We start from the raw sequence: 24641 nt of genomic DNA, 5'->3' as shown, positions 1-24641 counted from the left end.
CCTACACCCCTTCCTGTCTCTGTATCCCCCTGTCATCCCCTACACCCCTCCCTGTCTCTATAACCAACTCCAGTCCCCTACACCTATCTTTGTAACCCCCTCCAGTCCCCTACACCTCTCCCTTTCTCTGTAACCCCCTCTGGTCCTCTGCACCCCTCCCTTTCTTTGTAACCCCCTCTAACCCCCTACTCCCCTCCCTATCTCTGTAGCCCCTCTGTCCCCCTACACCCCTCCCTATCTCTGTAGCCCCCTCTGGTCCCCTCCCTTTATCTGTAACCCCTTCCGGTCCCCTATATCTTCCCTTCATCCTACCCTGCCATGCCTTCGCTGCCACTGTTCTTGGCTTCCCTCCCAACCGTCTCCCTGGCCTTCGAGGCACCGCCTGCTGTTTCCACCAGTGACTGATCACGTGTTCTCTCTCTCTCCCTGAGCTCAGAGACCTTCTGAAGGGCATCAATGTTAAGGAGGTGGGAATGCGGATTTTTGAAGACTTCACCAAGTCCTGGTACTGGATACTGATGTGAGTGAAGAAATGAAATAGGTGGTGGGGGGGGGGGGGGTGGGGGGTGGGAGGGGATGTGTAGGTGGGGGAACAGAGTGGTCATGGATCACTAACACTTTGTTTCCCCCAAGGTCCAATAGCTGTGGTACATGCCCAGCCCAGAGTGTAGGATATGAGGAATGGGCTCTCCTGCCATGGTTGAGGGGGATGGGGGGGGGTGCTTCTGCTTGACATCCACTTGTTTGCTCAGTTTCTCCGTCAGCGAGGAAAGGGGGCAGGAAGAGGTTCGTTTATTATCATCTGATTATCCATTTCCAACCTGACAAAATAGCGTTTCATTGGCCCACAGTGCACGCACATACACGTAGAAAATATATAGTACTTAATAATCTCGCTGGAATTTAGATTGAGACGGGATCTTTAAGAAACGATCAAAATTATGGAAGACATAGATAAGATAGAGGTCGGTAAGTTGTAGGTGGGGGAGACCAGAACTAGGGGGCATAGATTTAGGATGGAGATGAGGAGAATCGGTGGAATTCGCTGCCTGTTGAAGTAGTGGAGACGACCTCAGTAAATATATTTAAGACAGGTTGGATAGATTTTTACATAGTAAGGGAATGAAGGGGTATGGGGGAGAGGCAGGTCAGTGAGATGAGTCTGTCATCAGATCAGCCATGATCTCATTGAATTTAGACCTACACCACAGGCCCATTCGGCCCATGAGCCCGTGCTGCCCAAATGACACCCAATTGACCTACAACCCCCATACATATCAAAAGGTGGGAGTAAACCAGGGCACCCGGGGAAACCCAGGCAGACACTGGGAGGACGCACAGACAGAACCAGATTTGAACCCCAGTCCCGATCTCTGGCGCTGTAACAGCTTTGCACTCACCGCGCCGCCCATGGTGTGCCCCCATTAAATGGCGAAGTAGGCTCAACGGGCTGCATGGCCTACTTGTGCTACTATTTGTTGTGTATGGTAAATATTTTGGGATGATTTACTCGGTTACAGGTCAATCTCACAGCCTTTGGGAAGAAGCTATTCTCCAGCCTGACAGGCCCTGGTTCTGATGCTCCTGTACCTCCTTCTTGATCAAAGATACTGTGCACTCCTGGTGAATGTTGCTAGTAGAGGAAAGGGAGACCCCATTGATCTTCTCTGGGTGCCCTCCCTTGCCTGGGTGCCTGCCCTCCGGCAGTTGCAGCAACCCCTGGGCATTAGACCTCCTGCGTGACGTTAGCACCATTCACTCCGACCCCAGGGCTACCTGTGCTCCCTGTCGTGGCCGGGGTAAGACCTGCCCCTTGGACAGACCGAAGATTCGGCCAGGATTGGGAGGGGGAGGGTGGAACCATGACGGAGATCAGAGCCAGCAGTGTCCGCCCCTCACCATCCAACCCCTCAAGCCCCCCCACCCTCTCCTACCCATGCTGGTATGCGAGAAACGGTCCAAGAAGCAACAGGCCTGACCACGTTGATTGTGATGAAGGACCTTTATTTGCCTCCTTGGGAGCTGGGGGGTGGGGGGGGGAAACAGGGGTCGCCTGTACACACACATAGAGAAGACACATGCAGTACATCCACATTGGATACAACACACGCCTCGATTTATATATCGTAGCAGAAAGATTTCAGATTTATTGTCATATCACATACGATCCTGAGATTCCTTTATCCCATGGGCCAGGCAGAATTACCACTGATCAGTAAGCACGTAAACTATATTTAAATTTAGATGTATAGCATGGTAACAGGTCATTTTGGCCCACGTATCTGTGCTGCCCATTTAATCTACAACCTCCCCCACCCCGCCCCCCACCCTCCTGGTACATTTGGGAGGAAACCAGAGGCCCCTGGGGAAAACTCACACCAACGATGTGGAGATACATGCAAACTCCTTACAGACAGTGTGGGATTTGTCCCCTAGCGCTGTGAAGGTCATTCAGAGAGAAGATAAATCAAGAAAGTGCATCAATACATCAAAAAGTCAGAGTTTGTAGTCGAGAGGTCTGATGGTGGAGGCGGAGCAGTTGTCCTTGAGCCTGGTGGGTGTGAGTCTTAGGGCACCTGCACCTCTTTCCTGACGGCAGCAGCAAGAACAGAGCATGTGCTGGGTGGTGTGGATCCTTGACGATCACTGCTGCTCTCTGACGGCGGTGTTTCCCATAGATGTTCTCGACGGTGGGGAGGGTTTTGCCTGTGATGTCTCTGGGCTCTGTCCACTACCTTTTGCAGGGCCTTAAGCTCGGGGTTATTGGTGTCCCTAAATCCGACTGCGATGCACCCGGTCAGGACATCTCTGTACAAGTCTGCCAGGGTATCCGATGTCAATACCCGACCCCCGCAAACTCCTGAGGAAGTTGAGGCGCTGACGTGCTTTCTTCACGATGACGTTAGTGTGTTGGGCCCAGGAGATAGAGACTCTCAAGAACTTAAATGTGCTCCCCCTCCCCACCTCTGATTCCACCCCCCCAATGATCACTGGATTGTAAACTTCCCTTTCCTGAAGTCAACAATCAGCTCCTTGGCTTTGGTGACACTGAGTGCAAGGTCGTTGTTGGGACCCGCCACCCGTTGACCAGGTTTGATCAGTTAAAAAGAAGCTCCAATGATTCGCATGTATTCACCACAATCCATTACTGGCACACACCGGCATTGTCGGGGGCCTGTCCAGGAACCATCTGGGTGATGTGGGGATTCTTGTCTGCTGCCTGCCTCCCATTGACTTGCTTCTTCTCTCCCGTTCCCTCCCTCGGTGACCGGCCCACTCCACCAGAGGCTTGGTGATCGCCATGGTCGTGAGTTTGATCTTCCTGCTCCTTCTGAGATTCTTGGCTGGAATTCTGATCTGGGTGCTCATCAGTGGCCTAATCGCTGTGATCGCTTACGGTGCGTACGAGGAGAACAGGTTGGATTCTCTCCGCGAATGAGTGGGTGGGGATCTGGCCAGAGCTTCCGCCTCTCTGGGGATCTCACGGCACAGGTCAGGCGGGGTGGGGGGGATCGGCGATGAGAAAAGGCAAAGGCAGATGCTCCCCTACCCGCTGCGCAGCACAGTCCTAAACAGCATCACAAAACGCGGCCCCAGTCCCCATCACGGAACGCGGCCCCAATCCCCGTCACAAAATTCCCCAATGTGAAACCTGGTCCAATATCTCATCGTGAAACACTGCCCCACTCCCCATTGAAAAAGCGGACCCTGTCCCCATCACGGAATGAGGCCCAAATATCCATTGCAAAATGAGGCCCCTGTCCTCGTGGTGAAACACGGTCCCCAGTCCCCGTCGCGAAACGCTGCCCCCAATTCCCGTCGCAAAGCACGAATTCCAGCCCTATCACAAAACAGGGCCCCAATCCCCATCTCCGAACACAGCCCCACCCCCTTCATCATAAGCCTCTTCAAGTACAGCGAGCATTTGCAGACCCAACGGGCCCCTGGTCTTCACTGTAAACCAGATGGAGGGTTAAAGCCATTGGAGAGGCCTTCCTGAGTGCCCAGTTTCTGTTTCCTTACTCAAGGACCTGGACACATGCATTGTCACTGGGTGGGGGCTGAACATTGAGAAATGGTTCAGCCCAGTGAGCAGTGACCTGGCTGTGACTTCTCACGTCATTCAACCTCCCTCGACCAGTACGTCCTGGCCTTCCGTTGGACGCCCTCCCCCTTCCTGCCATCTCCCTCCCAGCTGTTGCTGCTCCAGCGTTCTCCTGCCTCTAGCTCCTGCAGATTGGCAGGTTTCTCCCCTCACCTGTGGCGAGTGCGCTCCCGGCCACCATCCAGGGAAATGGGGCATACGTACACCCGTGCACTCTTCTAAATTCCCACCCCACTCCCTCCCTCCACCAACTTGCCTTGGCTGCAGGGTGCAATGCCCACAACACGCTCTGCGGCCACTCTGGACCCACCGCATGAAGGATGGGGCGAGCACAACCACCTCCTGGTTCCTCACCATCCTGACTCAGGGACATCTTATTTCATTGTCAATGGACCCTAATCTTGGACACCTTCATCACCACTACAGTCTTGTGAGCAATTGTAGGTCTCCCCGCTCCCAAGGTTCCTTTTATTGTAATGTAATAGCACATAAAAATGTAATATACAATAAAACCCTTGGTGTCCGGCATCTATCGGGATTGGAGATGCTGGTTAAATGTATTTTCCGGTTGCATGAGACTCAGTCTTACAATGCCTAACTAATACACTTACATTAAGAATAAATCCACTGAGCAAACTTCACTTGCATGAATATATAAACCTTGAACCATTTCACTTTATCTTTGTTCCTTTGAAAACGTTTAACCACTGCTGCATCTGCAGGTTCCTCCCTCTCCACAGAGCCGCCCGAAAAACGAACAATAACCATTGATAATTAACCCCCCCCCCAACAAAGGTTACAGATAAAGCCTCTGTCTGGGGTGACTCTGATAATAAGGAGGCACTTCAATAGAGTCACCCCAGCAACGAGCGGCATTGACCAGCTCTTCATCCCGGGATGACGCCATTTTATTCAAACACAACTTCTGCTACAAGCAAAGCCCAGCCATGGCTAAACCTTTGCTCCCATCTTCACCAAAGGTTTACGTATTACTTCAGAGAATACTTACAATATTAAACGTATATTATTACCTTTTATTTTTATTTTTAAAATTTATTTTCCTCGATTTTTTTTTAAACCAGTTGCTGGAATTCTGGATGCCAGGGGGGTTTACTGAACATGGTATACTTTGACCTTTGCCTGCTGTAAGGCAACAAAGAGTCATTCCGAGGACTGCCCAACAGCAAAGAGTCCCTTAAGAGGTGCTGAGTGTCCGTGGATTCACCTCCAGCACTCTCTCAAACCATTGCAACCTGGCCTCCAATACGATCAGAGATATACTTCAGCGCCTGGGGCCCTCTGGGGGCCCTCCCAACCTAATTTTCTTTTTAAAAATTAAATCTTTGAAAAGCTAAAAATTATTTAGGACATGCATTGATCTTTGAGGCTGGCCTGCTAACCCAGAAATGGCCTCGTCATCCTGATTTCCCTCCCTGCTTCAGTTTTCTCCTCTGACCCGCAGACCTGATTTTGGGAATCAACCCTACGAGATACCGCTGGGAACCCAAATACACCGTGGAACTACAGCAGGCCTTTCAGTCCTTCTAGTCTGTGCTGGACCATTTTTCTGCCTGGTCGTACACCTGGACCCTAAAGCCCCTCCTATCCATGTACCTGACCAAATGTCAAAACTGAGCCTGCATTCACCATTTCAACTGGCGGCTTGTTCCGCGCTCCCACCTCTCTCTGAGTGAAGATGTTTCCCCTCCGCCCCATGTTCCCTTTAAACTTTTCTCCTTTCACCCCTAACCCATCTAGTTTGAATCTCAAAGGAAAAAAACCTACTCTACTAAATACTTCTCATAATTTTGAAATAAAATCTCCCCTCATTCTCCTCACCCGTTCACCCCTTTGCCTGTAACTCGGTTCTTCAATCGGGGCAACCTCCTAGTATATCTTCCCTGCACTCTTCCAATCTTAGGGATCTCTTTCCAAAAGTGCACGCAATGCTCCAAATTTGGCCTCACCGATGTCTTCACATAACCTCCCAACTCACTGTTTTGATTTGTGAAGTGTAATGTGCCAAAAGCTCCTTTTACAACACTGTCTATCCATGACACCACTTTCATGGAATTATGGAGCTGTATTCCCAGCTCCCTCGGTTATACCTCGCACCTCAGTGCTCTTCCGTGTACAGTGGACGTCCTATCTTGGTTTGTCCTTCCAAAATGCAATACCTCACACTCGTCTGCATTAAATTCCATCTGTCCTGGTCCAGATCCCTCTCTAAAAGCCGTCCTCGCTGTGCACGATGCCCCCAATCTTTGTGTCATAGAACGTGACAGCACACGATGTTGCGCTGATCTATAGAAACCTACTCAAAAAAACGAAAGCTTCCCTACCTCATTCACGTGCCTGCCTGAGACATTTAAATGTCCCTATTGCACCAGCCTCCACCAATACCCCCTGGCAACTGCAAACTTGCTGATCCAATTTACCACGTCACCGTCCAGATCATTGCTGGAGATGACAAACCGCAATGGTCCCAGCGCCGATTCCCCGAGGCCCACCGCTAGTCACAGGCCTCCAGGCTGAGAAGCCGTCATCCACCTTCACCCTCTGGCTTCTCCCGTAAAGCCAATGTCGAAAGCACATCTACCGATTTCAGTGGCGTCACTAGGGTTGGGGAGGGAGGTCCGCCCGGTGCAGTAACTCATGGTGTCATCCCCCCACCCCATGGACCTCCTCCCGTACTAGACCATACAGGATCCTTAGTGATGTTTTTTGTGCTAATGTAACTCATAAATACCAATGGCCACAAGATTGTTGCTGAAATTTGACAAAAGCAGCGACTGTAAAAGCGCCGGCAGCAACAAAAACAACAGCGCTTGCTTGTGCTGACGGAACCCCGTGATTCGAGGAGTCATCGTCATTGTGTTATAATGACAGCCCATTAGAAAGTTCAAAATGTAAATGACCATCGAATTTTAGCCTTGTAGGTCTATTGATACACGTCAGCTGGGCGGATGAAAAATATTTTGTTGTTATAACGAACGACAGGGACATTTTTATAAAAAATAATAAATTTCTGCTGAAAACAGCGCAAAAATTTTATATTCATTTTGGTGTCACCCCCTCTGATGATGTCACCCAGTGCGGTCTGCACCCTCCCTCCCCCAGAAGTGACGCCAGTGACCGTTTACTTTGCCCCCTCCATTCTTCATGATTCAATCTTAGAGAATGCCAATAATCTACTCCTTCATAAATTAATGTTGACTGTTTTATTTAAAATATATATTAAAATTTGGACATGAAGCACGGTGACAGGCCCTTCTGTCCCACAAGCCCATGCCGCCCAATTATACCTGATGGACCTATGACCCCAGTACATTTTGAACAATGGGAGGAAACTGGAGCCCCCCCCCGGAGGAAGCCCACGCAGACACGGGGAGAACATAGAGCGCGGGATTCAAACCCTGGTCGCCGGCACTGCAATGGTTACCTGGATATTTGGCGTTTCTATAATTCAGGACGTTCCTAGCAGATGGCTGGGGCTGGTCTGTCGGTGGGTGGTAGAGGCCACACTTGAGGCAGGCCGGGTAAAGGTCACAGCTTAACGTCCCCCTCCCTTCTTGTTTCAGGAATCTGGCACTCCTACTGGGAATATGACACGCTGAATAAGAGGGGTGCCACCATCACAGATGTGGGCCTCACCACGAATTTTCAGGTGTACGGGCAGGTGAAGGAAACCTGGCTGGCAGTCTGTGAGTGTCCCGTCCTACAGTGGGGAAAGTGGGCGGTGGCCTTGGCTGGATTTTCAGGATCTTCTCCGGTGGGGGGAGGGGGGAAAGGGGAGGGAAGACCCCAGCGTTTCATTCAGAGGCTGATCTCCCTTTTGCTGGTGTTTGGACCCCTGCAGCTGACTGGCTGCAGAGAGGTCGTTGAGGTGGGCGCAGCCAGGGCTGGTGCCAGACTATTTTGTGTCCTAGGCCGGGCTGAGTATGGTGGGGCCGGGGGGGTGGGGGTGATGATGCTGAGCTGTTGGAATCTCTCATTAATGGTGCCTTTCTGAGGTCTGCGCCTCAGGCGGCCGCCTAGTTGGTCCTAATGGCCGTGGACACAGCTGTCATCACCAACACAGAGGCAGAGGCCCTTTGGTCCTGCCTGAGTTGTCTGGGCCGCTCCAGAGAAGCTGGGCTCTCCTGTGGAGAGTGGGAGGCAGCCGCGGTGTGAAGGAGGGTCTCCCCTTCACTGCATGTGGAAGGGGTGGCTGCTGTTGGCGTGAGTGGGCCTGCGAGAGGCTGGTCTGACGGTGAAACATGCCCTTTGCAGTGATAATTCTGGTGGTGCTGGAGGTGATAATCCTCCTCCTGCTTATCTTCCTGCGGAAGCGCATCCTGATCGCCATCGCTCTCATCAAGGAGGCCAGCAGGTGAGTGAGAACACAGGAAACGGGGGCAAGGGAGGTGGGGGCGTGAGTCAGCCATTTGGCCCGTCAAGCCTGCTCCGCCGTGCAGAGAGATCATGGCCGATCTGCTGATGGGCTCATCTCCACCGACCTGCCTTTTCCTCATATCCCTCAATTCCCCGACTATGTAAGAATCTATCCAACCTCGCCTTAAATATATTTACTGAGGTCATCTCCACTGCTTCAACAGACAGCGAATCCCACCGATTCTCCTCATCTCCGTCCTAAATCTACTCCCCTGGATCTCGAGGCCATGCCCTCTAGTTCTAGACTCCCCCCTCCAATGGAAACGGTCTCCCCGTGCCTGCGTGGGTTTCCAATGGAAATTATCCCTCCCCCCGTGTCTATGTGGGTTTCCTCCGGGGGCTCTGGTTTCCTCCCACTCTTCAAAACAGACCGGGGTTGTCGGCCAATTGGGCACCACAGACTTGTAGCCCAAAAGGCCCTGTTACCGTGCTGTATGTTTATACAGTATTTTTGAAGAATTATTTTTAAAATGTACTTACCTCTATCTTATCTTGGCTACATTTCCATAAGATCCCCTCTCATTCTTCTAAATTCCAGTGAGTACAGTCCCAGACGTCCCAGTGAGAGCGCTTGGCGGTGCGCTTGTCCACACCCATCATTGACAATCTAAGTCTCAGCTCATGAACTGTTCCATCCCACAGCTGTAACCCAACACCCCCCCCCACCACCCCGAGTGGTTCTCATGATCTGCCTGTTCCCTCTCTCTCTCTCTCTCTCTCTCTCTCTCTCTCTCCATCTCTCTCTCTCTCTCTCTTTCCCCCCAGGGCGGTGGGACACATCATGTCTTCGTTGGCCTACCCCCTGTTCACCTTCATCCTCCTGGTGATCTGCGTGGCCTACTGGGGGCTGACAGCGCTGTATCCTTTCTCTGCTTCGTCTAGCCTGAGGACCACCCCCCCCCCCCCACTCCGCAGAGGGGCTGGAGTGTTTAGAGAAAGCCTTTCCTCCGTGCCTTTGGGACAGCTCTGCTCCCTTGGCCCGAGCCAAGAAGCATCGCCATCTTCCCTCACAGGTCGTGGCCATGTCGGAAGGTGGTCTGAGGCTGGGAGAAGGTGGTCCCACTATAGATGGTCCCCAATGCACGAAAGTGGTGAAGAAACTCAGCAGGTTGAAAGTGAAGGGTAACCAATGTTTCAGGCCCGAGCCCAAGATATGAGCCCACCTGGACATAGGGCCCAGGCCCAAAACGTTGGCGATATATCTTTACCTCCAATGGACAGCGCGTGACATGCTGAGTTTCTCAAGCGCCTTAGTGCACTTCACTCCAATCACAGAGTCTATTTAACTTTACTGACAACCTCGGGAGCTGAGTCATTCCCCAGCCTCTGATCTGACCTGCTTTTGTGACCAAAATGGCTGTTCCCGTCAATGGTGACTCCCGGGTGGTCGGGTGGGGGGATTGGATGGTTAAACTCCCCTCTCATTTGGGACGATCTGAGCCTGGCCCTGCTCTGGCCTAAAGGTTCACTCTGTTTATCAACCCAATGTCTCTCAGTGGGGACCCACGTTATAGGGTCTGGTGTGCCAGGCTGGGTGCCAAACCGACACCTTTCGCACATTGGAGGGGCAGCACCAAATTTTCCGCCTGGGTCCTCTTCAACCTGATGACATCAACTGTCCCACTCCCCATTCTCCCTCCCTTCCCCAGCCCGCCAGCTCTCCAATCACAGAGCCATCCCACCTCCCCATGTTTGCTGGTGGGCCCTCCTTCTCTCATCCACCTATTACCTCTGGCCTGAGGGGCCCGTGCTCTTCCCCCTGCCCATCTCTCCCCGCCCCTCCCACCCTCCCATTTTATTGAGGCACATACCTTCTCTCAGGCCCAAAACGTCAGTGGTGCATCTTTGCTTCATAAAGAACGTTATTTGACCTGCTGAGTTTCTCCAGCATTATTGTGTAAACCACCATCACAGCGCCTGCAGATTTTCTTGTTTAAGGTCAACAGATTACCCACCCCTGCCCTACGACCCCAGACAGGGGTTTATAAACAATGGCCACTGTCACTGAGACCAGAGTTCATTCCGATTTAGTTGCTAATGTGTTCTGTGATGGGGTTCGAACACCATTTCTGAACATTCATCTTCTGTGGGACTGAAAGGCAGGGATTGAAAATGACCCCCCCAGTGGCTGAGAGCAGTTACCGGACACTAAAAAAAAGTAATAATTATCCACTGCAGTAGTACTGATCTCCTAGTGACAATTCCCCGCCCCATTCAAGATTTGTTATTGTAATAAGACTGTGTCCTATTACATGAAATTCCCTTTCACCTGCTGTAAGGCGGACAGATTTGCCACCGGCAGGAATTGCCTGATGCACCTCTTACAGTCAGAGAGAGAGAGAAGCCCCCACCGAGTTACCGAGTGTCCGTAGATCGCTTGCACACTTCCACAGCCTCACAGAGTCCAGTCCAAGCCATCGGTGACCCGAACTCCAGGTCTGAACCTCCGACAGGGTCAGGGACCATTCAGCGCCTTTGGCACCCGGTTCCGATACCTGGTACCCCCTTCATCCAGTTTCGAGCACAGGTCCTTCGGCCGCAGAGCCCTCCCCTCACTGGTTTGCTGCTGTGGTCATCGCCCCCTCCCACCCCCCGTGGGTCTTCATCTCAGACGGGGAGGGGGGTGAGTGGCCTCCCTGTTTTCTGGTTTCCGTGCGGCAGTCCTCTGTTCCCCTGGAGTCTGCAACCCCTTGTGCTGCCGATAGAGGTGCCGCCATCCTGGTCTAAAGACCTCCATGCCAGATCATCAGAGATGCCCCCCTCCTTCCAACAATGCACCTTTCCCCACCACCATCAACTCAGCCCTCACCCACAGATCCTCCATCCCCTGGCTCTTTCTACCCCCACACATAACAAGGAGAGGATGTCCTGGCCTTCCGTCCAACACATCCTCCCCCTGCTACGTAATCCCACCCCCAGTCATATCTTCCCCGCTCCTCCCTTCTCCACCTTCCACAGGGGCCGCATCCCCATCCACTCTTCCCTCCCCACCAAGCCCTGTGATCCCACTGGGCCCAAAGCCCTGTGACCACCATTCGGGGCCCCAAACGGCTCTTCCAAGTGAAGCAACACATCACCTGTGAATCTGTAGGGGGTCCGGGTCTCCCCCTGCAGTCTCCTCTACGTCAGAGAGACTGGGAGATTGCGCCGATGAGCAATGGGGTTAGGGTCTGCCCTTGTTAACCATCCTGCTCACTTCCTTTCAATGGCTGAAGTTGATATCTACCGTGACTGTGCATTAAAGTTGTTCAGTCTGAAGATGAGTGGAAAAACATGTTATTCCCTGCAGAGTTCAGGACCGAGTTCACTGTCAACGTTGATCCCTCTGGCTGGTCCGCTCCTTCGCGAAGACCTCCCTGATCTGTGGATCATTGGCGCACCTCAGGGCTGCGAGCTTTGCCCACCCACGTTCACGCTACTGGCTCATGACTGCATCGCCAGATCCGGCTCCCAACAGGTTTGCAGGTGATACGAAGTCGTTGGCCTGGTCATCAACAACGATGAATCACCCTGCAGGGAAGAGGCGAGAAATGACACGTGAAATGGCGCGAGAGTAACAACCCAAGTCTCAATGTGGACAGGACGAAGGAGATGATCAGGAGGACCAGGAACGACCACCCTCTACACATCAACAACTCTGTAGTGGAGAGAGTGGAGAGCATCAACTCGCTTGGAGTTCACTTCACTAGCAACCTATCATGGACACTCAACATCTCCTCACTGGTCAGGAAGGCGCAACAGCAACTGCACGTCCTGAGAAGACTGAAGGCGGGCAAGGCCACCGGCCACCGTCATCTCAACTTTCTACAGGAGCTCTTTCAAGAACATCCTGGCCGGCTGCATCACAGTCTGGGGGCTGTTGTGTGGTGCTATGAGGTATTACACCATTGTTCTGGCCTGGACCACCGCCTCCTTCCCTCTGACCCCTCCTAGGAGATTCCTTAATAAAGGTCCCGACCCCAGACCTTGATCCCAGATCGCCTCCTGCTTGGATCCAGATGCTCGTATTGCTGAAGCAACATTTATTTATTTGGATATATGAATACTTGTCTTGCGTATGTATGGTTTGTCTGTATGTATGTATGTGTTGTCTGTATGTGTTTTGACAGGTTGTACTTGTACAATCAGATGACAATAAACTTGACTTGAGTGAGTAATCCCTCTCAACCCCACTCCTGCCCCATTTCAGTCCGAGAGCTCTCCATCCCAGTCCCACGTCGATGTGGTTTGTGTGAGAACACAGTGACAGGTTCTTCAAGATGCTTTCCCTTCCTACCATGGTCTTTGCCAATGCCTCCTTGACCTCTGCGTTCGTCCAGCTACCTCGCCACATCTGGAGAGCCTCTGTATCGTGTCGTTAACCTGGGCGCCTCCACCCCCGAGTGCGACACCATCCTCGGGAACGAAACCTGCAACCCCATGGTGAGTGGCCTGTGGGGTCTTCGCGAACGCTCGCGAGGGCTGTTTCACTGTCCATTTGCCCCGTGATGCTTGTGACATCCAGGTGGTGGGAGGCTCACTGGGAACATGGCAAGGGTCTCCGTGGGAGTGAGGTGGAGGTGTCCGAGGGAATGAGATAGGGGTCTCTGCAGGAATGAGGTGGGGGTCTCTGTAGGAACAAAATGGGGTCTCCGTGGGAACGAGATGGGAGTCTCTGTGAGAACGAGGTGGGAGTCTCTGTGGGAATGAGATGGGGGTCTCTGCAGGAACAAGGTGTGAACCTCCATGGGAACGAGACGGAGGTCTCTGTGAGAATGAGGTGGGGAACCTTTGTGGGAATCGAATAAAATGTTGGCAAAGAAATATTGACAGGAGCAAAGGTCATGAGAGGTCATCCTCATGGGGAATGGGATGGGGAGCGTCCATTCCTCTGCTGCTCACGTCATACAATGCAGAACAGGCCCCTCTGATGTGGTAAATGCGGACTCACTCAAGAATAAATTGGATAGATACATGGATGGGAGAGGCCTGGAGGGTTATGGAATGGGCGCAAGTCAGCAGGACTGGCAGAATAATGTTTCTAGCCAGACTAGAAGGGTCAAATGGCCTGTTTTCTGTGCTGTTGTGTTCTAGAGTTCCTCAGCCTATCTCCTACATGCCGACCAAGTCAGCGAGACCCATTTGGGTCCCCACCCTTCCAAACCACGTATCCATCCAAATGCCTCTTGAACACCAAAATTGGTCCTGCATCTAGAGTTTCCTCTGCTCACTGACTCCTCAATATATTAAAACAAACTAAAGTACTGGAAACAAAACATTGGAAACACCCAACAAGTCAGTCAGCATCCGCGGAGAAAATGTCTCAATGTTTACTGGTGTTCCCATTATTTTCACATTTGGTTTGGGCAGATGATTCAACATCTGGACGCTCCCTCCTCACTGACCCACTACAGGCCCCTTCAAGTCCACAGCGATCTCCATGCATCAATTTTGACCTCTCGACCACCCCCTCCCACCCTTGGATTGGTCTGGATCACTGTATTAGCCCTGAGCTCTGGCGTTCCCTCATTGGCCTTTCAGCCTCTGCTCTCTTTCTGCAGCCAATTTCTTGGACCCTGCTCTGCCAGAGCATGGTCATTGGTCTTCCCACCCACCCACCCAACCCCTCCGCCCACGCCACTCCCTCCACCTCCGAGTCGCAAGTGGCTGTTTCACAGGTTGGAATTCCACTGAAGTTTAAGGGAGATGTTAGAGGTAGCAGTTTTACCTGTGGAGTGGTGGGCGGCCGGGATGGTTGATGGAGGCTGTGCGGGCCATACCCCTGGGGTCTGGATGTTGTTAGCACTGGGTCGGCGGTTGAGGGTGAGTAAAACTCTCCAGTCGAGGGTCAGAGGGCTGTGACAACTGATGTAGAAGGGGAAGAGTGGGAGGAAGGAGGGGAGATGGGGAAGGAAAGGGGAAATAAAGAGAGGGAGGAGGGGGGATGCTGTGAAACAGTGGTTCTCAAACTTTCTCTTTCCATTCATATCCCACTTTAAGTAATCCCTGTGCCATCAGTGCTCTGTGATTAATAAGGGATTGCTTAAGGTGGGATGTGAGTAGGAAAGGAAGGTTGAGAATCACTGCTCTAGACCCAATTGTTACTGAAATATTTTGCTTGAGAAAAATGGTCATTGGCCCATTTCCTTTGGAGCAATGATCCCGTGCACATAACGAGTCAATTAGGGACGATTTCACCCATGTACCAGCTTAAGTAATCCCTTACTAATCAGAGTACCGATGGCATTGAGAACACTTAACGTGGTATGTGAATAGAAATAAAAAGGTGTGGAAGGTTGTCGTAGGTACAACAGGAAGATTTAGACAGGATGCAGTGTTGGGCGGAGAAGAGGCAAGTGCAGTTCAATCCAGATGAGTGTGAAGTGACGCACTTCGGAAGGTCGAACTTGAAGGATGCGGTTAATAGATTCTTAACAGAGTGGAGGAGCAGAGGGATCTCGGGGTCCAAGTCCATAGATTCCTCAAGATTGCCACGCAAGTTGGTAGAGTGGCCAAGAAGGTGGGGTGGTGTGTTAATAGTTGGGGGGAGGGGACCGGGTTCAAGAGCTGCGAGGTGATCTTGTAGCTGTATAAAAGTCTAGTGAGACCACACGTGGAGTATCGCCTTCAGTTCTGGTCACCTCATTACAAGAAGGATAAAGGTGCTTTGGAGAAGATGTAATCTAATTTTTAAAAAATGAAATTAAATTTTAATTTAGCCGTACAGCACGGTAAACAAGCCCTTTTAGCCCACGAGTCGCTCAATTACACCCAATTAACCTACACCCCCGGTATGTGTTGAACAGTGGAGGAAACCCAGATTTAGGAAAAATGTGCAGACTCCTCACCAACAGCGCCGGATTCAAACCCCCCCCCCCCCCCACCCGGTGGCTGGCGCTGTAACGGCGTTGTACTAACCCTGTCACTCTATAACCAGGATGTTGCCTGGACTGGGGCAGTTGCCATTTGAGGCAAGGTTAACAGAGCTTAGGAGTTTTTCTCTTTGGTGACAAGAGGTGACTTAACAGAGGGGTGTAGGCTGAGACAGGGTGGACAGCCAGCACCTTTCTCCCGGGTCAACGAGAGCAGATACCAGATGTTGGTTTAAGGGCAGTGGAGGAAAGTTTAAGGGAGGTGTTAGAGGTGAGAATTTTACTCCAAGAGGGGTGGGTGCCCGGAATGCATTGCCAGGGGTGGTGATGAAGGCCAGTGCAATAGGGATGAAGTATCTTCAACAGGTATATGGATGTAAGGAAAGTGGAGGGTCTTGGGTGTGTGGTAGGGGAAAATGACATTTAAGTTTTTAAATTTAAGCGTACAGTATGGTAACAGGCCCTTCTGGCCCACGAGCCCATGCTGCCCAATTAGACCCAATTGGCCTACAACCCCCATATATTTTGAAGGGTGGGAGGAAACCCACACAGGCATGGGGAGAATGTACTGACATGGCGGGATTCAGATCCGGGTCGCTGGCTCAGTAACGGCATTGCGCTAACCACTCCGCTAACCATGTCACCACTGTCATGCAGTAGGTTTCCATCGGTCGGAACAGCATCGTGTGCAGCAGCAGGGATGAGGGAGAGGGAGGGGAGACCGGAAGAGGGGAGGGAGAGGAACACCCTAGAAGGGGGTGGGGAGGGAGGTGTGAGGAGACTTGGAAGGTCAGACGACCCACTGTTTCTTCCTCCCCTCCTGCATCCAGAACTTTAACACGTCGGCCTACAGCTGTGAAGGGGCAAAGTGCATCTTCTTCAAGTACAACGACGAGGGTCTTGTCCAGCGTAACCTCTTCAACCTCCAGATCTACAACATCATCGGCTTCCTGTGGTGCATGAACTTCGTCATCGCCCTGGGGCAGTGCACCCTGGCCGGGGCCTTTGCCTCCTACTACTGGGCCTTCAAGAAGCCCCAGGACATCCCCTTCTTTGCCGTGTCTGGCGCCTTCATGCGCACCCTCAGGTGAGACTCCCCACCCCTCGCTGCTGCGCTGTGGCTGACTGGGGTCACTACATCCGCGGACAAATACTGGGGCAGAGTTGGCATCGGTGAAGAGATGGGCTCTCAACCAACCCGAGGTGGCTGGTGCCACAAAGCATCATTTGGAACGGTAGGTGCAGTGACACAGAACGCGACAGGCCCTTCGGCCCTCGATGTTGTGCCAACCTACATATTCCTACCAAAAACGTAACAAACCTTTCCTACCTTTGAAGGTGATTCTCATGTAGACAGGGTGGTGAAGAAGGCTTTTGATATGCTGGCCTTTATAAATCATAGCATAGAATATAAGAGCTGGGAGGTGATGTTGAGACTGTTCAAGGCATTGGTGAGGCCAAGTTTGGAGTATTGTGTGCAGTTCTGGTCCCCAAATTATAGGAAGGATATCAATAAGGTAGAGAGGGTGCAGAGGTTTACAAAAATGTTGCCCGGATTGCAATATCTAGAATACGGAGAAAGATTGAGTAGACTGGGTCTTTATTTGTTGGAGCATAGAAGGTTGAAAGGGGATTTGAAGGAGGTATTTAAAATTATGAGGAGGATAGATAGAGTAGATGTGAATAGGCTCTCCCCCTTGAGGGTAGGAGAGATTGGAACGAGGGGTCATAAGTTAAGGGTTAGGGGGCTAAACATTAGAAGTAACATGAGAGGAAGCTTCTTCACTCAGAGAGTGGTGGCTGAGTGGAATGACCTCCCAGAAGAGGTGGCCACAGCAGGGTCAATTCTGTCATTTAAGAGGAAGTTGGATGAGTGCATGGATGTGAGGGGGTTGGAAGGTTATGTGCAGGGAGCGGGTAGGTAGGACTATGGAGTTTCTCTTAAATCGGTGCGGACTAGAGGGGCTGAGATGGCCTGTTTCCGTACTGCGATTGTTATATGGTTTTACCTTGTGTGTAAGTGAAGGAACAGATTAAATAGATCTCTTTTACACTCAATATTTTTATATAGGAATACATACAGAAAAAGAGATTGATAGAAATAGATTGATAGAATCACTTTATTGTTATTGTACCAATAAACTAGCCAATGAAGCAGCATCGAACCGGATGTTACAAATAAAGCTGTTGAGGTCGTGAGGTGAACAGATTTCACCAACAGCTGTTGTTGAACTAGACCAACTGTTTAATCAAGAGCTGATACCTCCCCCACCCCCTCCACCCCATCCTGGCTCCCAACAGCACTCACTCCCCTCCCCCCCCCCCCCCCACCACCCCACCATGATGGGTTGTGGCGTCAGCCGCAGCCCAGTTCTCATCTCTGCAACCTAGTTTGCTTTCAGGATGGCCCAGGCCACCACAGGACACCCACCGCTCCCCCCCCTCCACCCCAGAGCTGGTGTTCAGAGGTGATGGACCCTTTTCCCATACTCGGGGCGGTACATGAGATGCCCCCAACCCTCTACTAGAGCACACCTGGCCAGACAAGGCCAGCTGAGTTGCATAGACGTAAACGAAGGCCTGTTTTGACTTATTTTTAAACTAGAGCATACAAATCTCCCACCACCATGATGCGTGCAGACGCTGACGCCACTAATCATACCTGGTTGGACTGGTTGTTGTTTCACACCGCCAGACGGCGATTGGTGAGTTAACTCAGCCGGTCTCTGACACTTGCTCCCTCCGTGTATCGGAGCCCAGTTGAAATTTTACTCGCCCTGCCCGGTGACATCATTTCACACCGCATTATTCGCCCTGCGATATTGGCGGGTTAACTCGGTTGTGAAATGGGCTAATGTCGCTAAGCTTCTGGGAAGCCCAGCAACTTTTTACCCCAGGGTAGGAGTTGCAAACACCAGAGGAAGTCTGTACAAAGTGAAGGGAGGGAAGTTGAGCGGAGACGACAGGGGTAGTTTTCTTTTAACGCAGAGAGTTGTGGGTGCCTTGCCAGGGATGTTGGTGGAGGCTGGAACATGAGGGGCGTTTAAGAGACATGGATGAAAGGAAGATAGAGAGTCACAGGGTAGGAGGATTTTGTTGTTTGTTTTTGGTTGGAAGATGTAGGTTGGCACCACATCGGGGGCTGCAGGGCCTGGACTATTATCTCCTGGAGAGTTGATTCATCCATTCGTCTCCGCGTCACAGAGCCACCCCCATACCTCGAATTCATTACCAGTGTGGTAGTGTCTGCAGTTGGAGTTAATTTCAAAGAAAATATTTGCAGCACGTTAGAAGCCAGATTCCGGCCGTTTAAACCTGTGCTGCTCAAATCCCCCACATGGTTTTGGAGGGTGGGAGAAAACCAGAGCACCCGGAGGAAACCCACGCAGGTCATGGGGAGAACAGACAAACTCCTTACACACAGCGCTGGATTTGAACCCGTATTTCTGGCATTGTGATAGCATTGCACTGCTAGCCACAATGTTAATCATGCCACATCCAGAGAGGGTGCGTGTGCATTTGTGGAGAGGTATGCATGTGTGTGGACATGTATGTGTGTGTGTCTATATGCATACATGTGTGTGCATATGGTCATGTGTGTTTGTGTGTACGATCGTGTGTGTGTGAGTGGTGTGTGTGTGTGAGTGGTCGTGTGTGTGAGTGGTCGGGTGTGTAAGTGGTCGTGTGTGTGAGTGGTCGTGTGTGTGAGTGGTCGGGTGTGTAAGTGGTCGTGTGTGTGAGTGGTCGTGTGTGTGAGTGGTCGTGTGTGTGAGTGTGAGCGGTTGTGTGAATGTGTGAGTGGTCGTGTGTGTGTGTGTGTGAGCGGTCGTGTGAATGTGTGTGAGTGGTCGTGTGTGTGAGTGGTCGTGTGTGTGACTGTGATCGGTTGTGTGAATGTGTGTGAGTGGTTGTGTGTGTGTGTGTGAGCGGTCGTGTGAGTGTGTGTGAGTGGTCGTGTGTGTGTGTGTGAGCGGTTGTGTGAATGTGTGTGAGTGGTCGTGTGTGTGAGTGGTCGTGTGTGTGAGTGTGAGCGGTTGTGTGAATGTGTGTGAGTGGTCGTGTGTGTGTGTGTGAGCGGTTGTGTGAATGTGTGTGAGTGGTCGTGTGTGTGTGTGTGAGCGGTTGTGTGAATGTGTGTGAGTGGTCGTGTGTATGTGTGTGAGAGCAGTCGTATATGTGAGTGTGTGTGCAAGTGGTCGTGTGTGTGTGTGTGTGTGTGTGTGTGTATCTGTTTCCATGACTTTGATATCTTCTTGCTTCCCCACAGGTATCACACTGGCTCGCTGGCGTTCGGAGCCCTCATCCTGACCATTGTCCAAGTCATTCGTATCATCCTGGAGTACTTGGACCACAAGCTGAAAAGTGAGAGGAACGAAGGAGAGTGGGGTGGGAGTGAGGAGGTTGGGGGGGGGGGAGTCACACAGGGGAGATGGTGGGGAAAGAGACTTCACGAACCTGATTATGGAGTGTGTGATCAGCGATGAGACAGTCATGTTGCTTGACAGAAGCCCCTCAAGAGGCATGGGCTCGTTCGAAGGACATGGCTGAAGCACCTTAACCAATGGAATTCTGTTTAAATTTTGACGTACAGCACTGTAACAGGCTCTTCCCATCCACGAGTCTGTGCCGCCCAAATACCCCAATTAACCTACAACCCCCGGTACATAATGAAGGGTGGAGCACCCAATGGAAATCCATGGGGAGATCATGCAAACTCCTAAAGAGTACCAGGTCACTAGTACTCTAACAGTGTTGTGCTAACCATGCCGCCCTATAGGCCACAGCCCATCAAAGCCTATGGTAGTTCTGATCATACCCCTGTTTCTACCCCACAGCCTGGTCATGTTTTCCAAGTTCTTCCAAGTCAAGCAACATGGGGTGGGGGGAGTGTCGTCTACTGCTTCCGGTGCTCCCGTTGTCATCTTCTTTATGTCGGAGAGATTGAACGCAGGTTGGGAGATTGCTTCATTGAGCACCTCAGCTCTGTCCGCCGTATCTCCCAGCGGCCACCCATTTCAGTTCCCTGTCCCACTCCCTCGCTGACGTGCCTGTCCATGGTCTTGTGCACGGCCAGACTGAGACTCCCCGCAAATTGGAGGAGCAACACTTCATCTTCCAACTGGGTGCCCTCCAACTGGATAGCGTTAACATCAACTTCTCCAGTTTCTGTTAACCCCCCCGCCACCTCTTCCCCCATCTGTCTCTGTTCCCTTTCCTTGAGCCAAAATTAATTCTCACCTCTCCAGTTAACACTGTCTGTTTGCTTTGGAATCCTTTTCCAGCCAGTCCAGTCTCTTTATTCCGGCACCTTTCTTGAGGCCCGAAACGTTGGTGATATATCTTTACCTCTTGTGGGCCGGCTGAGTCCCTCCAGCATTTCTGTGTGAGTTCTTACAAGTTTTATTTTGGGAAGTTCTCACCCAATCCGCTCCCTCTGCAATGGCAGGCAGCGTGTTCCCCAAAATAATAAATTCACGGTTTGATACTTAATCCCCATCCTGCTCTGTAACTGGTCGGAATCCTTCCCGAAGCCATGCCTCACATCTCCCTCTCTCCACAGATGTGCACAACCCTGTGACCAAGTTCATAATGTGTTGTCTCAAATGCTGCTTCTGGTGCCTAGAGAAATTCATCAAATTTCTAAATCGCAATGCTTACATCATGGTGAGTCCCACTGTGGCTGGGGTCGGGGAGGTCTCCTCGCGGAAGAGGGAAACGGAGGAGCTCTGGTGGGGGGGGGAGTACGGTGCAGAAAGGGATCCTGCAGAAATGTGGGGGGGAGAGGGAAGGGAAAGAGTGACAGGAGGGTCTCCCGCAGAGAGGAAAGCGGGTTTGCTCCCATGGGTGCCACTGGTGGTGAAGGTTGGTCGGAGGGTGAGATGAGAAGGGTGCTCCCCCCCACACCCCGACTGGGTATCAGAGATGGGAGAACTCCTTGGGGTTCACATGGTGGAGTTGGGGGGGAGCGGCTAAATGGGAGGTGATCCCAGACCATTCATAACATGGACCCCCCCCCCATTTCTCCCTAGATTGCGGTCTATGGTAAAAACTTCTGCGTTTCGGCCAAGAACGCCTTCAAGCTGCTGATGAGGAACATTATCAGGTGAGCGCCAACTGAGGCCTCTTCCCCACTGCCCCAGTCTGAGCTGTGGATTCAGGTCCCATGGCACTCACTGAGGTCCATGCGTTGAGGGAGAGCCATGCCGTGGAGAGGTTTGCACCCTGTTCTCGACCAGTGCTTGTCTCCATGTTCAATCTTGTTGTAACAGGTTAGGATTTTACTCCTTGAAGCGTAGAAGAAAGAGGGGAGATTTGATTAAAATCTACATGAATAATCTGGATGATAATGTGGTCAATTGGATCAGCAAATTTGCAAATGACACTAAGATTGGAGGTTTTGTGGACAACGAGGAAGGTTTGCAGAGGAATCTGGACCACCTGGAAAAATGGCCAATGGAATTTAATGCGGACAAGTGTGAGGTGTTGAATTTTGGAAGGACAAACCAAGAAAGGACGTACACAATAAATGATAGGTCACTGAGGAGTCCGGTAGAACAGAAGGATATGGGAACACAGATTCGTCATTCCCAGAAAGTGGTGTCACAGGTGGACAGGGTTGTAAAGAGAGCTTTTGACATCTTGGTCTTCATAAAGCAAAGTATTGAAAACTTTGTTAAGTTTAAGTTGTTCAAGGCATTGGTGAGGCCAAATTTGGAGTATTGCCTGGAGTTTTGGTCACCAAACTACAGGAAAGATATCAATAAGGTGGAAAGAGTACAGAGAAGATTTACTAGAATGTTGCCTGGACTTCAGGAACTGAGTTACAGGGAAAAGTTAAACAGGTGAGGACTTTATTCCCTGGAGCGTAGAAAAATGAGGGGAGATTTGATAGAGGTTTACAAAATGATGAGGGGGGATAGAAGAGTAAATATAGATGGGCTTTTTCCACTGAGGGTAGGTGAGGTACCATCCAGAGGGCATCGGCCAAGAGTGAAAGGGGAAAAGTTTAGGGGGAACTTCTTCACCCAGAGAGAGGTGGGAATGTGGAACGAGCTGCCAGCTGAAGTGGTAAGGTGGGCTCAATTTTAACCTTTTAAGGAGAATTTGGACAGGTACATGGATGGGAGGGGTTTGGAGGGCAATGGGCTACAGACTGGAGCAATGGGAGCAGATTCAACAGGAAGTCTCCAAAGGGGTCTGGAGAACCCAGGAGCTGCGATCCACTCCCCATGACATTACCGTGGTGAGGGTGGGAGAGTGTGGAAAGTTCGTCCGTCAAAGGAAGAGGGATTGTGACCTGCTGTGCTTTTTAACCCTCTCAGGGTGGTGGTGCTGGACAAAATGACAGACCTGCTCCTGTTCTTCGGGAAGCTGCTGGTTGTCGGGGGAGTGGGTGAGTTACAGACCCTGAGCCGCAGTCGGTGCCACGTTCTGTTTGTTGGGCCAGTTGGACACCCTGCAGGATGTCCAGCCTCTGAGCTTGCACAACACCAAAGCGCGGGATGAGGCCATCATCAGTTCCATCAATCCCTTTCCCACCCTTCCTTGTTACACCTGCAACTTGTTCATTCACACTTGCTTGTCAACAAAACCAAGGAGCTGATTGTTCACTCCAGAGGTGTCTGATCCAGTGATCATTGGGGGATCAGAGGGTGAGCAAGTTTAAGTTCTTGGGATTCACTATCTTTATTTATTTTTTTAAATGAAATTTAAACATACAGCACAGTAATAGGGCCCTTTCGGCTCATGTGCCTGTGCCGCCCAATTATACCCATCTATTTTGAAAGGTGGGAGAAAACCGGTGCCCGTGGAGGAAGCCCACGCATACATGGGGAGAAATTACAAACTCCTTATAGACATCGTGTAATTCAAACCTTGGTCCCGGTCGCTGGTGCTGTAACAACATTGCGCTAACCACTACTTTAACTGATCTGGGAGAATCCTCAATCTTGGAGGGCCTTTCCTGGACCTAACATATTAAAGGCATCGTGAAGAAAGCACGCCAGCACCTCAACTTCATCAGGAGTTTGCGGAGGTTGGGTACGACATCGGAAACCCTGGCAAATTTCTACAGATGTATGGTGGAGAGTGTGCTGACCGGCTGCATCACGGCCTGGTCTGGGGACACCAATACCCCTGAGCGGAAAGCATAATGGACACAGTCCATGACATCACAGGCAAAGCCCTCCCCACCACCATCTACAGAGAACGCTGCTGTCAGAGAGCAGCAGCAATCATCAAGGACCCACATCACCCAGCATACGCTCCGTTCTCGCTGCTGCCATCAGGAAAGAGGTATCAGTGCCACAAGACTCACACCCACCAGGTTCAGGAACAGCTGCTCCCCCTCCACCATTGTGCCTGGTGGTCTTTTGAAAAAAAAATGTTGATTTCATGGCTACACTGACTGAAACAGAATCCTTTTAAAGAAAACCTTTAAGTATTTAATAACCTGGCCGGGTCATGTTTGAGTCGGTCCTGCTGGACTTCAGGGACTGAATCACATTGACATTACCTAGCAGCAATTCTTGACACTGGGGGATGACGCTTGTAGGCCAAAGTTAAAAGAGCGTTGCAAAACATTTTTTAAACACGCAGCAGGCCCAAGTGTATAAGGGCGGGGTGGTTGGCGCCAATGCCTTTACAGTGCCAGCAATCGTGACTGGGGTTCGAATCCTGCGCTCTCTGTTTGTACCTTCTCTCTCGTGTCTGCGTGGGTTTTCCCCGGGGAGGGGGGGGGCTCTGGTTTCCTCCCACTATTTGAAATGTTCCAGGGGGTGAATAGGTTAATGGTGTGTAAATTGGGCGGCCCGGACCTGAAGGCTGAAATGACCTGTCACCGTGCTGCATGTCTAAAATGGAAAATCTTTTTAAAAATTTAACATAACGAACACAGCGGATGCTTCACGTCTGAAATAGTGATGGAAATTTTTTGCAGCTCACAGTTCAGATTTATTGTCGGGGCACATATAACTCTGAGATTCTTTTTCCTGGGGGCCAAGCAGAAGTTCTACTTGTCGGTAGTGTGAACTGTAGTCAAAAGAAAAATACTTGTACAAAAGAGAAAAATGTAAAGAAAGAAAGAAATATAAACAAATTGACTGTGCAAATACAAAAAAAATTCAGTTTAAAAAAAAATGTACGAAGTAAGAGTCCTTAAATGAGTCCCTGATTGAGTTTGTCTGATGTTGGAGGGATAGCAGCTGTTCCTGAACCTGGTGGGTGCGAGTCTTGTGGCCCCTACGCCTCAG

General features: G+C 51.1%; 1 protein-coding gene across 1 annotated transcript in view; it reads left to right on the top strand.

Annotated features, from left to right (window-relative positions):
- The window catches only part of slc44a4 (solute carrier family 44 member 4), an 83264-nt gene that overhangs the window by 49176 nt on the left and 9447 nt on the right, over window positions 1–24641 (top strand). The window contains exons 9-19 of the mRNA XM_069919592.1: window positions 437–520; window positions 3286–3398; window positions 7687–7809; window positions 8378–8477; window positions 9305–9397; window positions 12859–12961; window positions 16221–16477; window positions 19658–19752; window positions 20951–21054; window positions 21420–21493; window positions 22713–22783. Of these exons, the coding sequence (XP_069775693.1) occupies window positions 437–520; window positions 3286–3398; window positions 7687–7809; window positions 8378–8477; window positions 9305–9397; window positions 12859–12961; window positions 16221–16477; window positions 19658–19752; window positions 20951–21054; window positions 21420–21493; window positions 22713–22783 (1217 nt within the window). The remainder of the gene's footprint in view (window positions 1–436; window positions 521–3285; window positions 3399–7686; window positions 7810–8377; window positions 8478–9304; window positions 9398–12858; window positions 12962–16220; window positions 16478–19657; window positions 19753–20950; window positions 21055–21419; window positions 21494–22712; window positions 22784–24641) is intronic.

The sequence above is a fragment of the Narcine bancroftii genome, chromosome 2 (assembly GCF_036971445.1).
Source record: "Narcine bancroftii isolate sNarBan1 chromosome 2, sNarBan1.hap1, whole genome shotgun sequence".
NCBI lineage: Eukaryota > Metazoa > Chordata > Chondrichthyes > Torpediniformes > Narcinidae > Narcine > Narcine bancroftii.
Note: the sequence above shows the minus strand (reverse complement) of the source record. Positions and strands in the feature narration are given on the sequence as shown.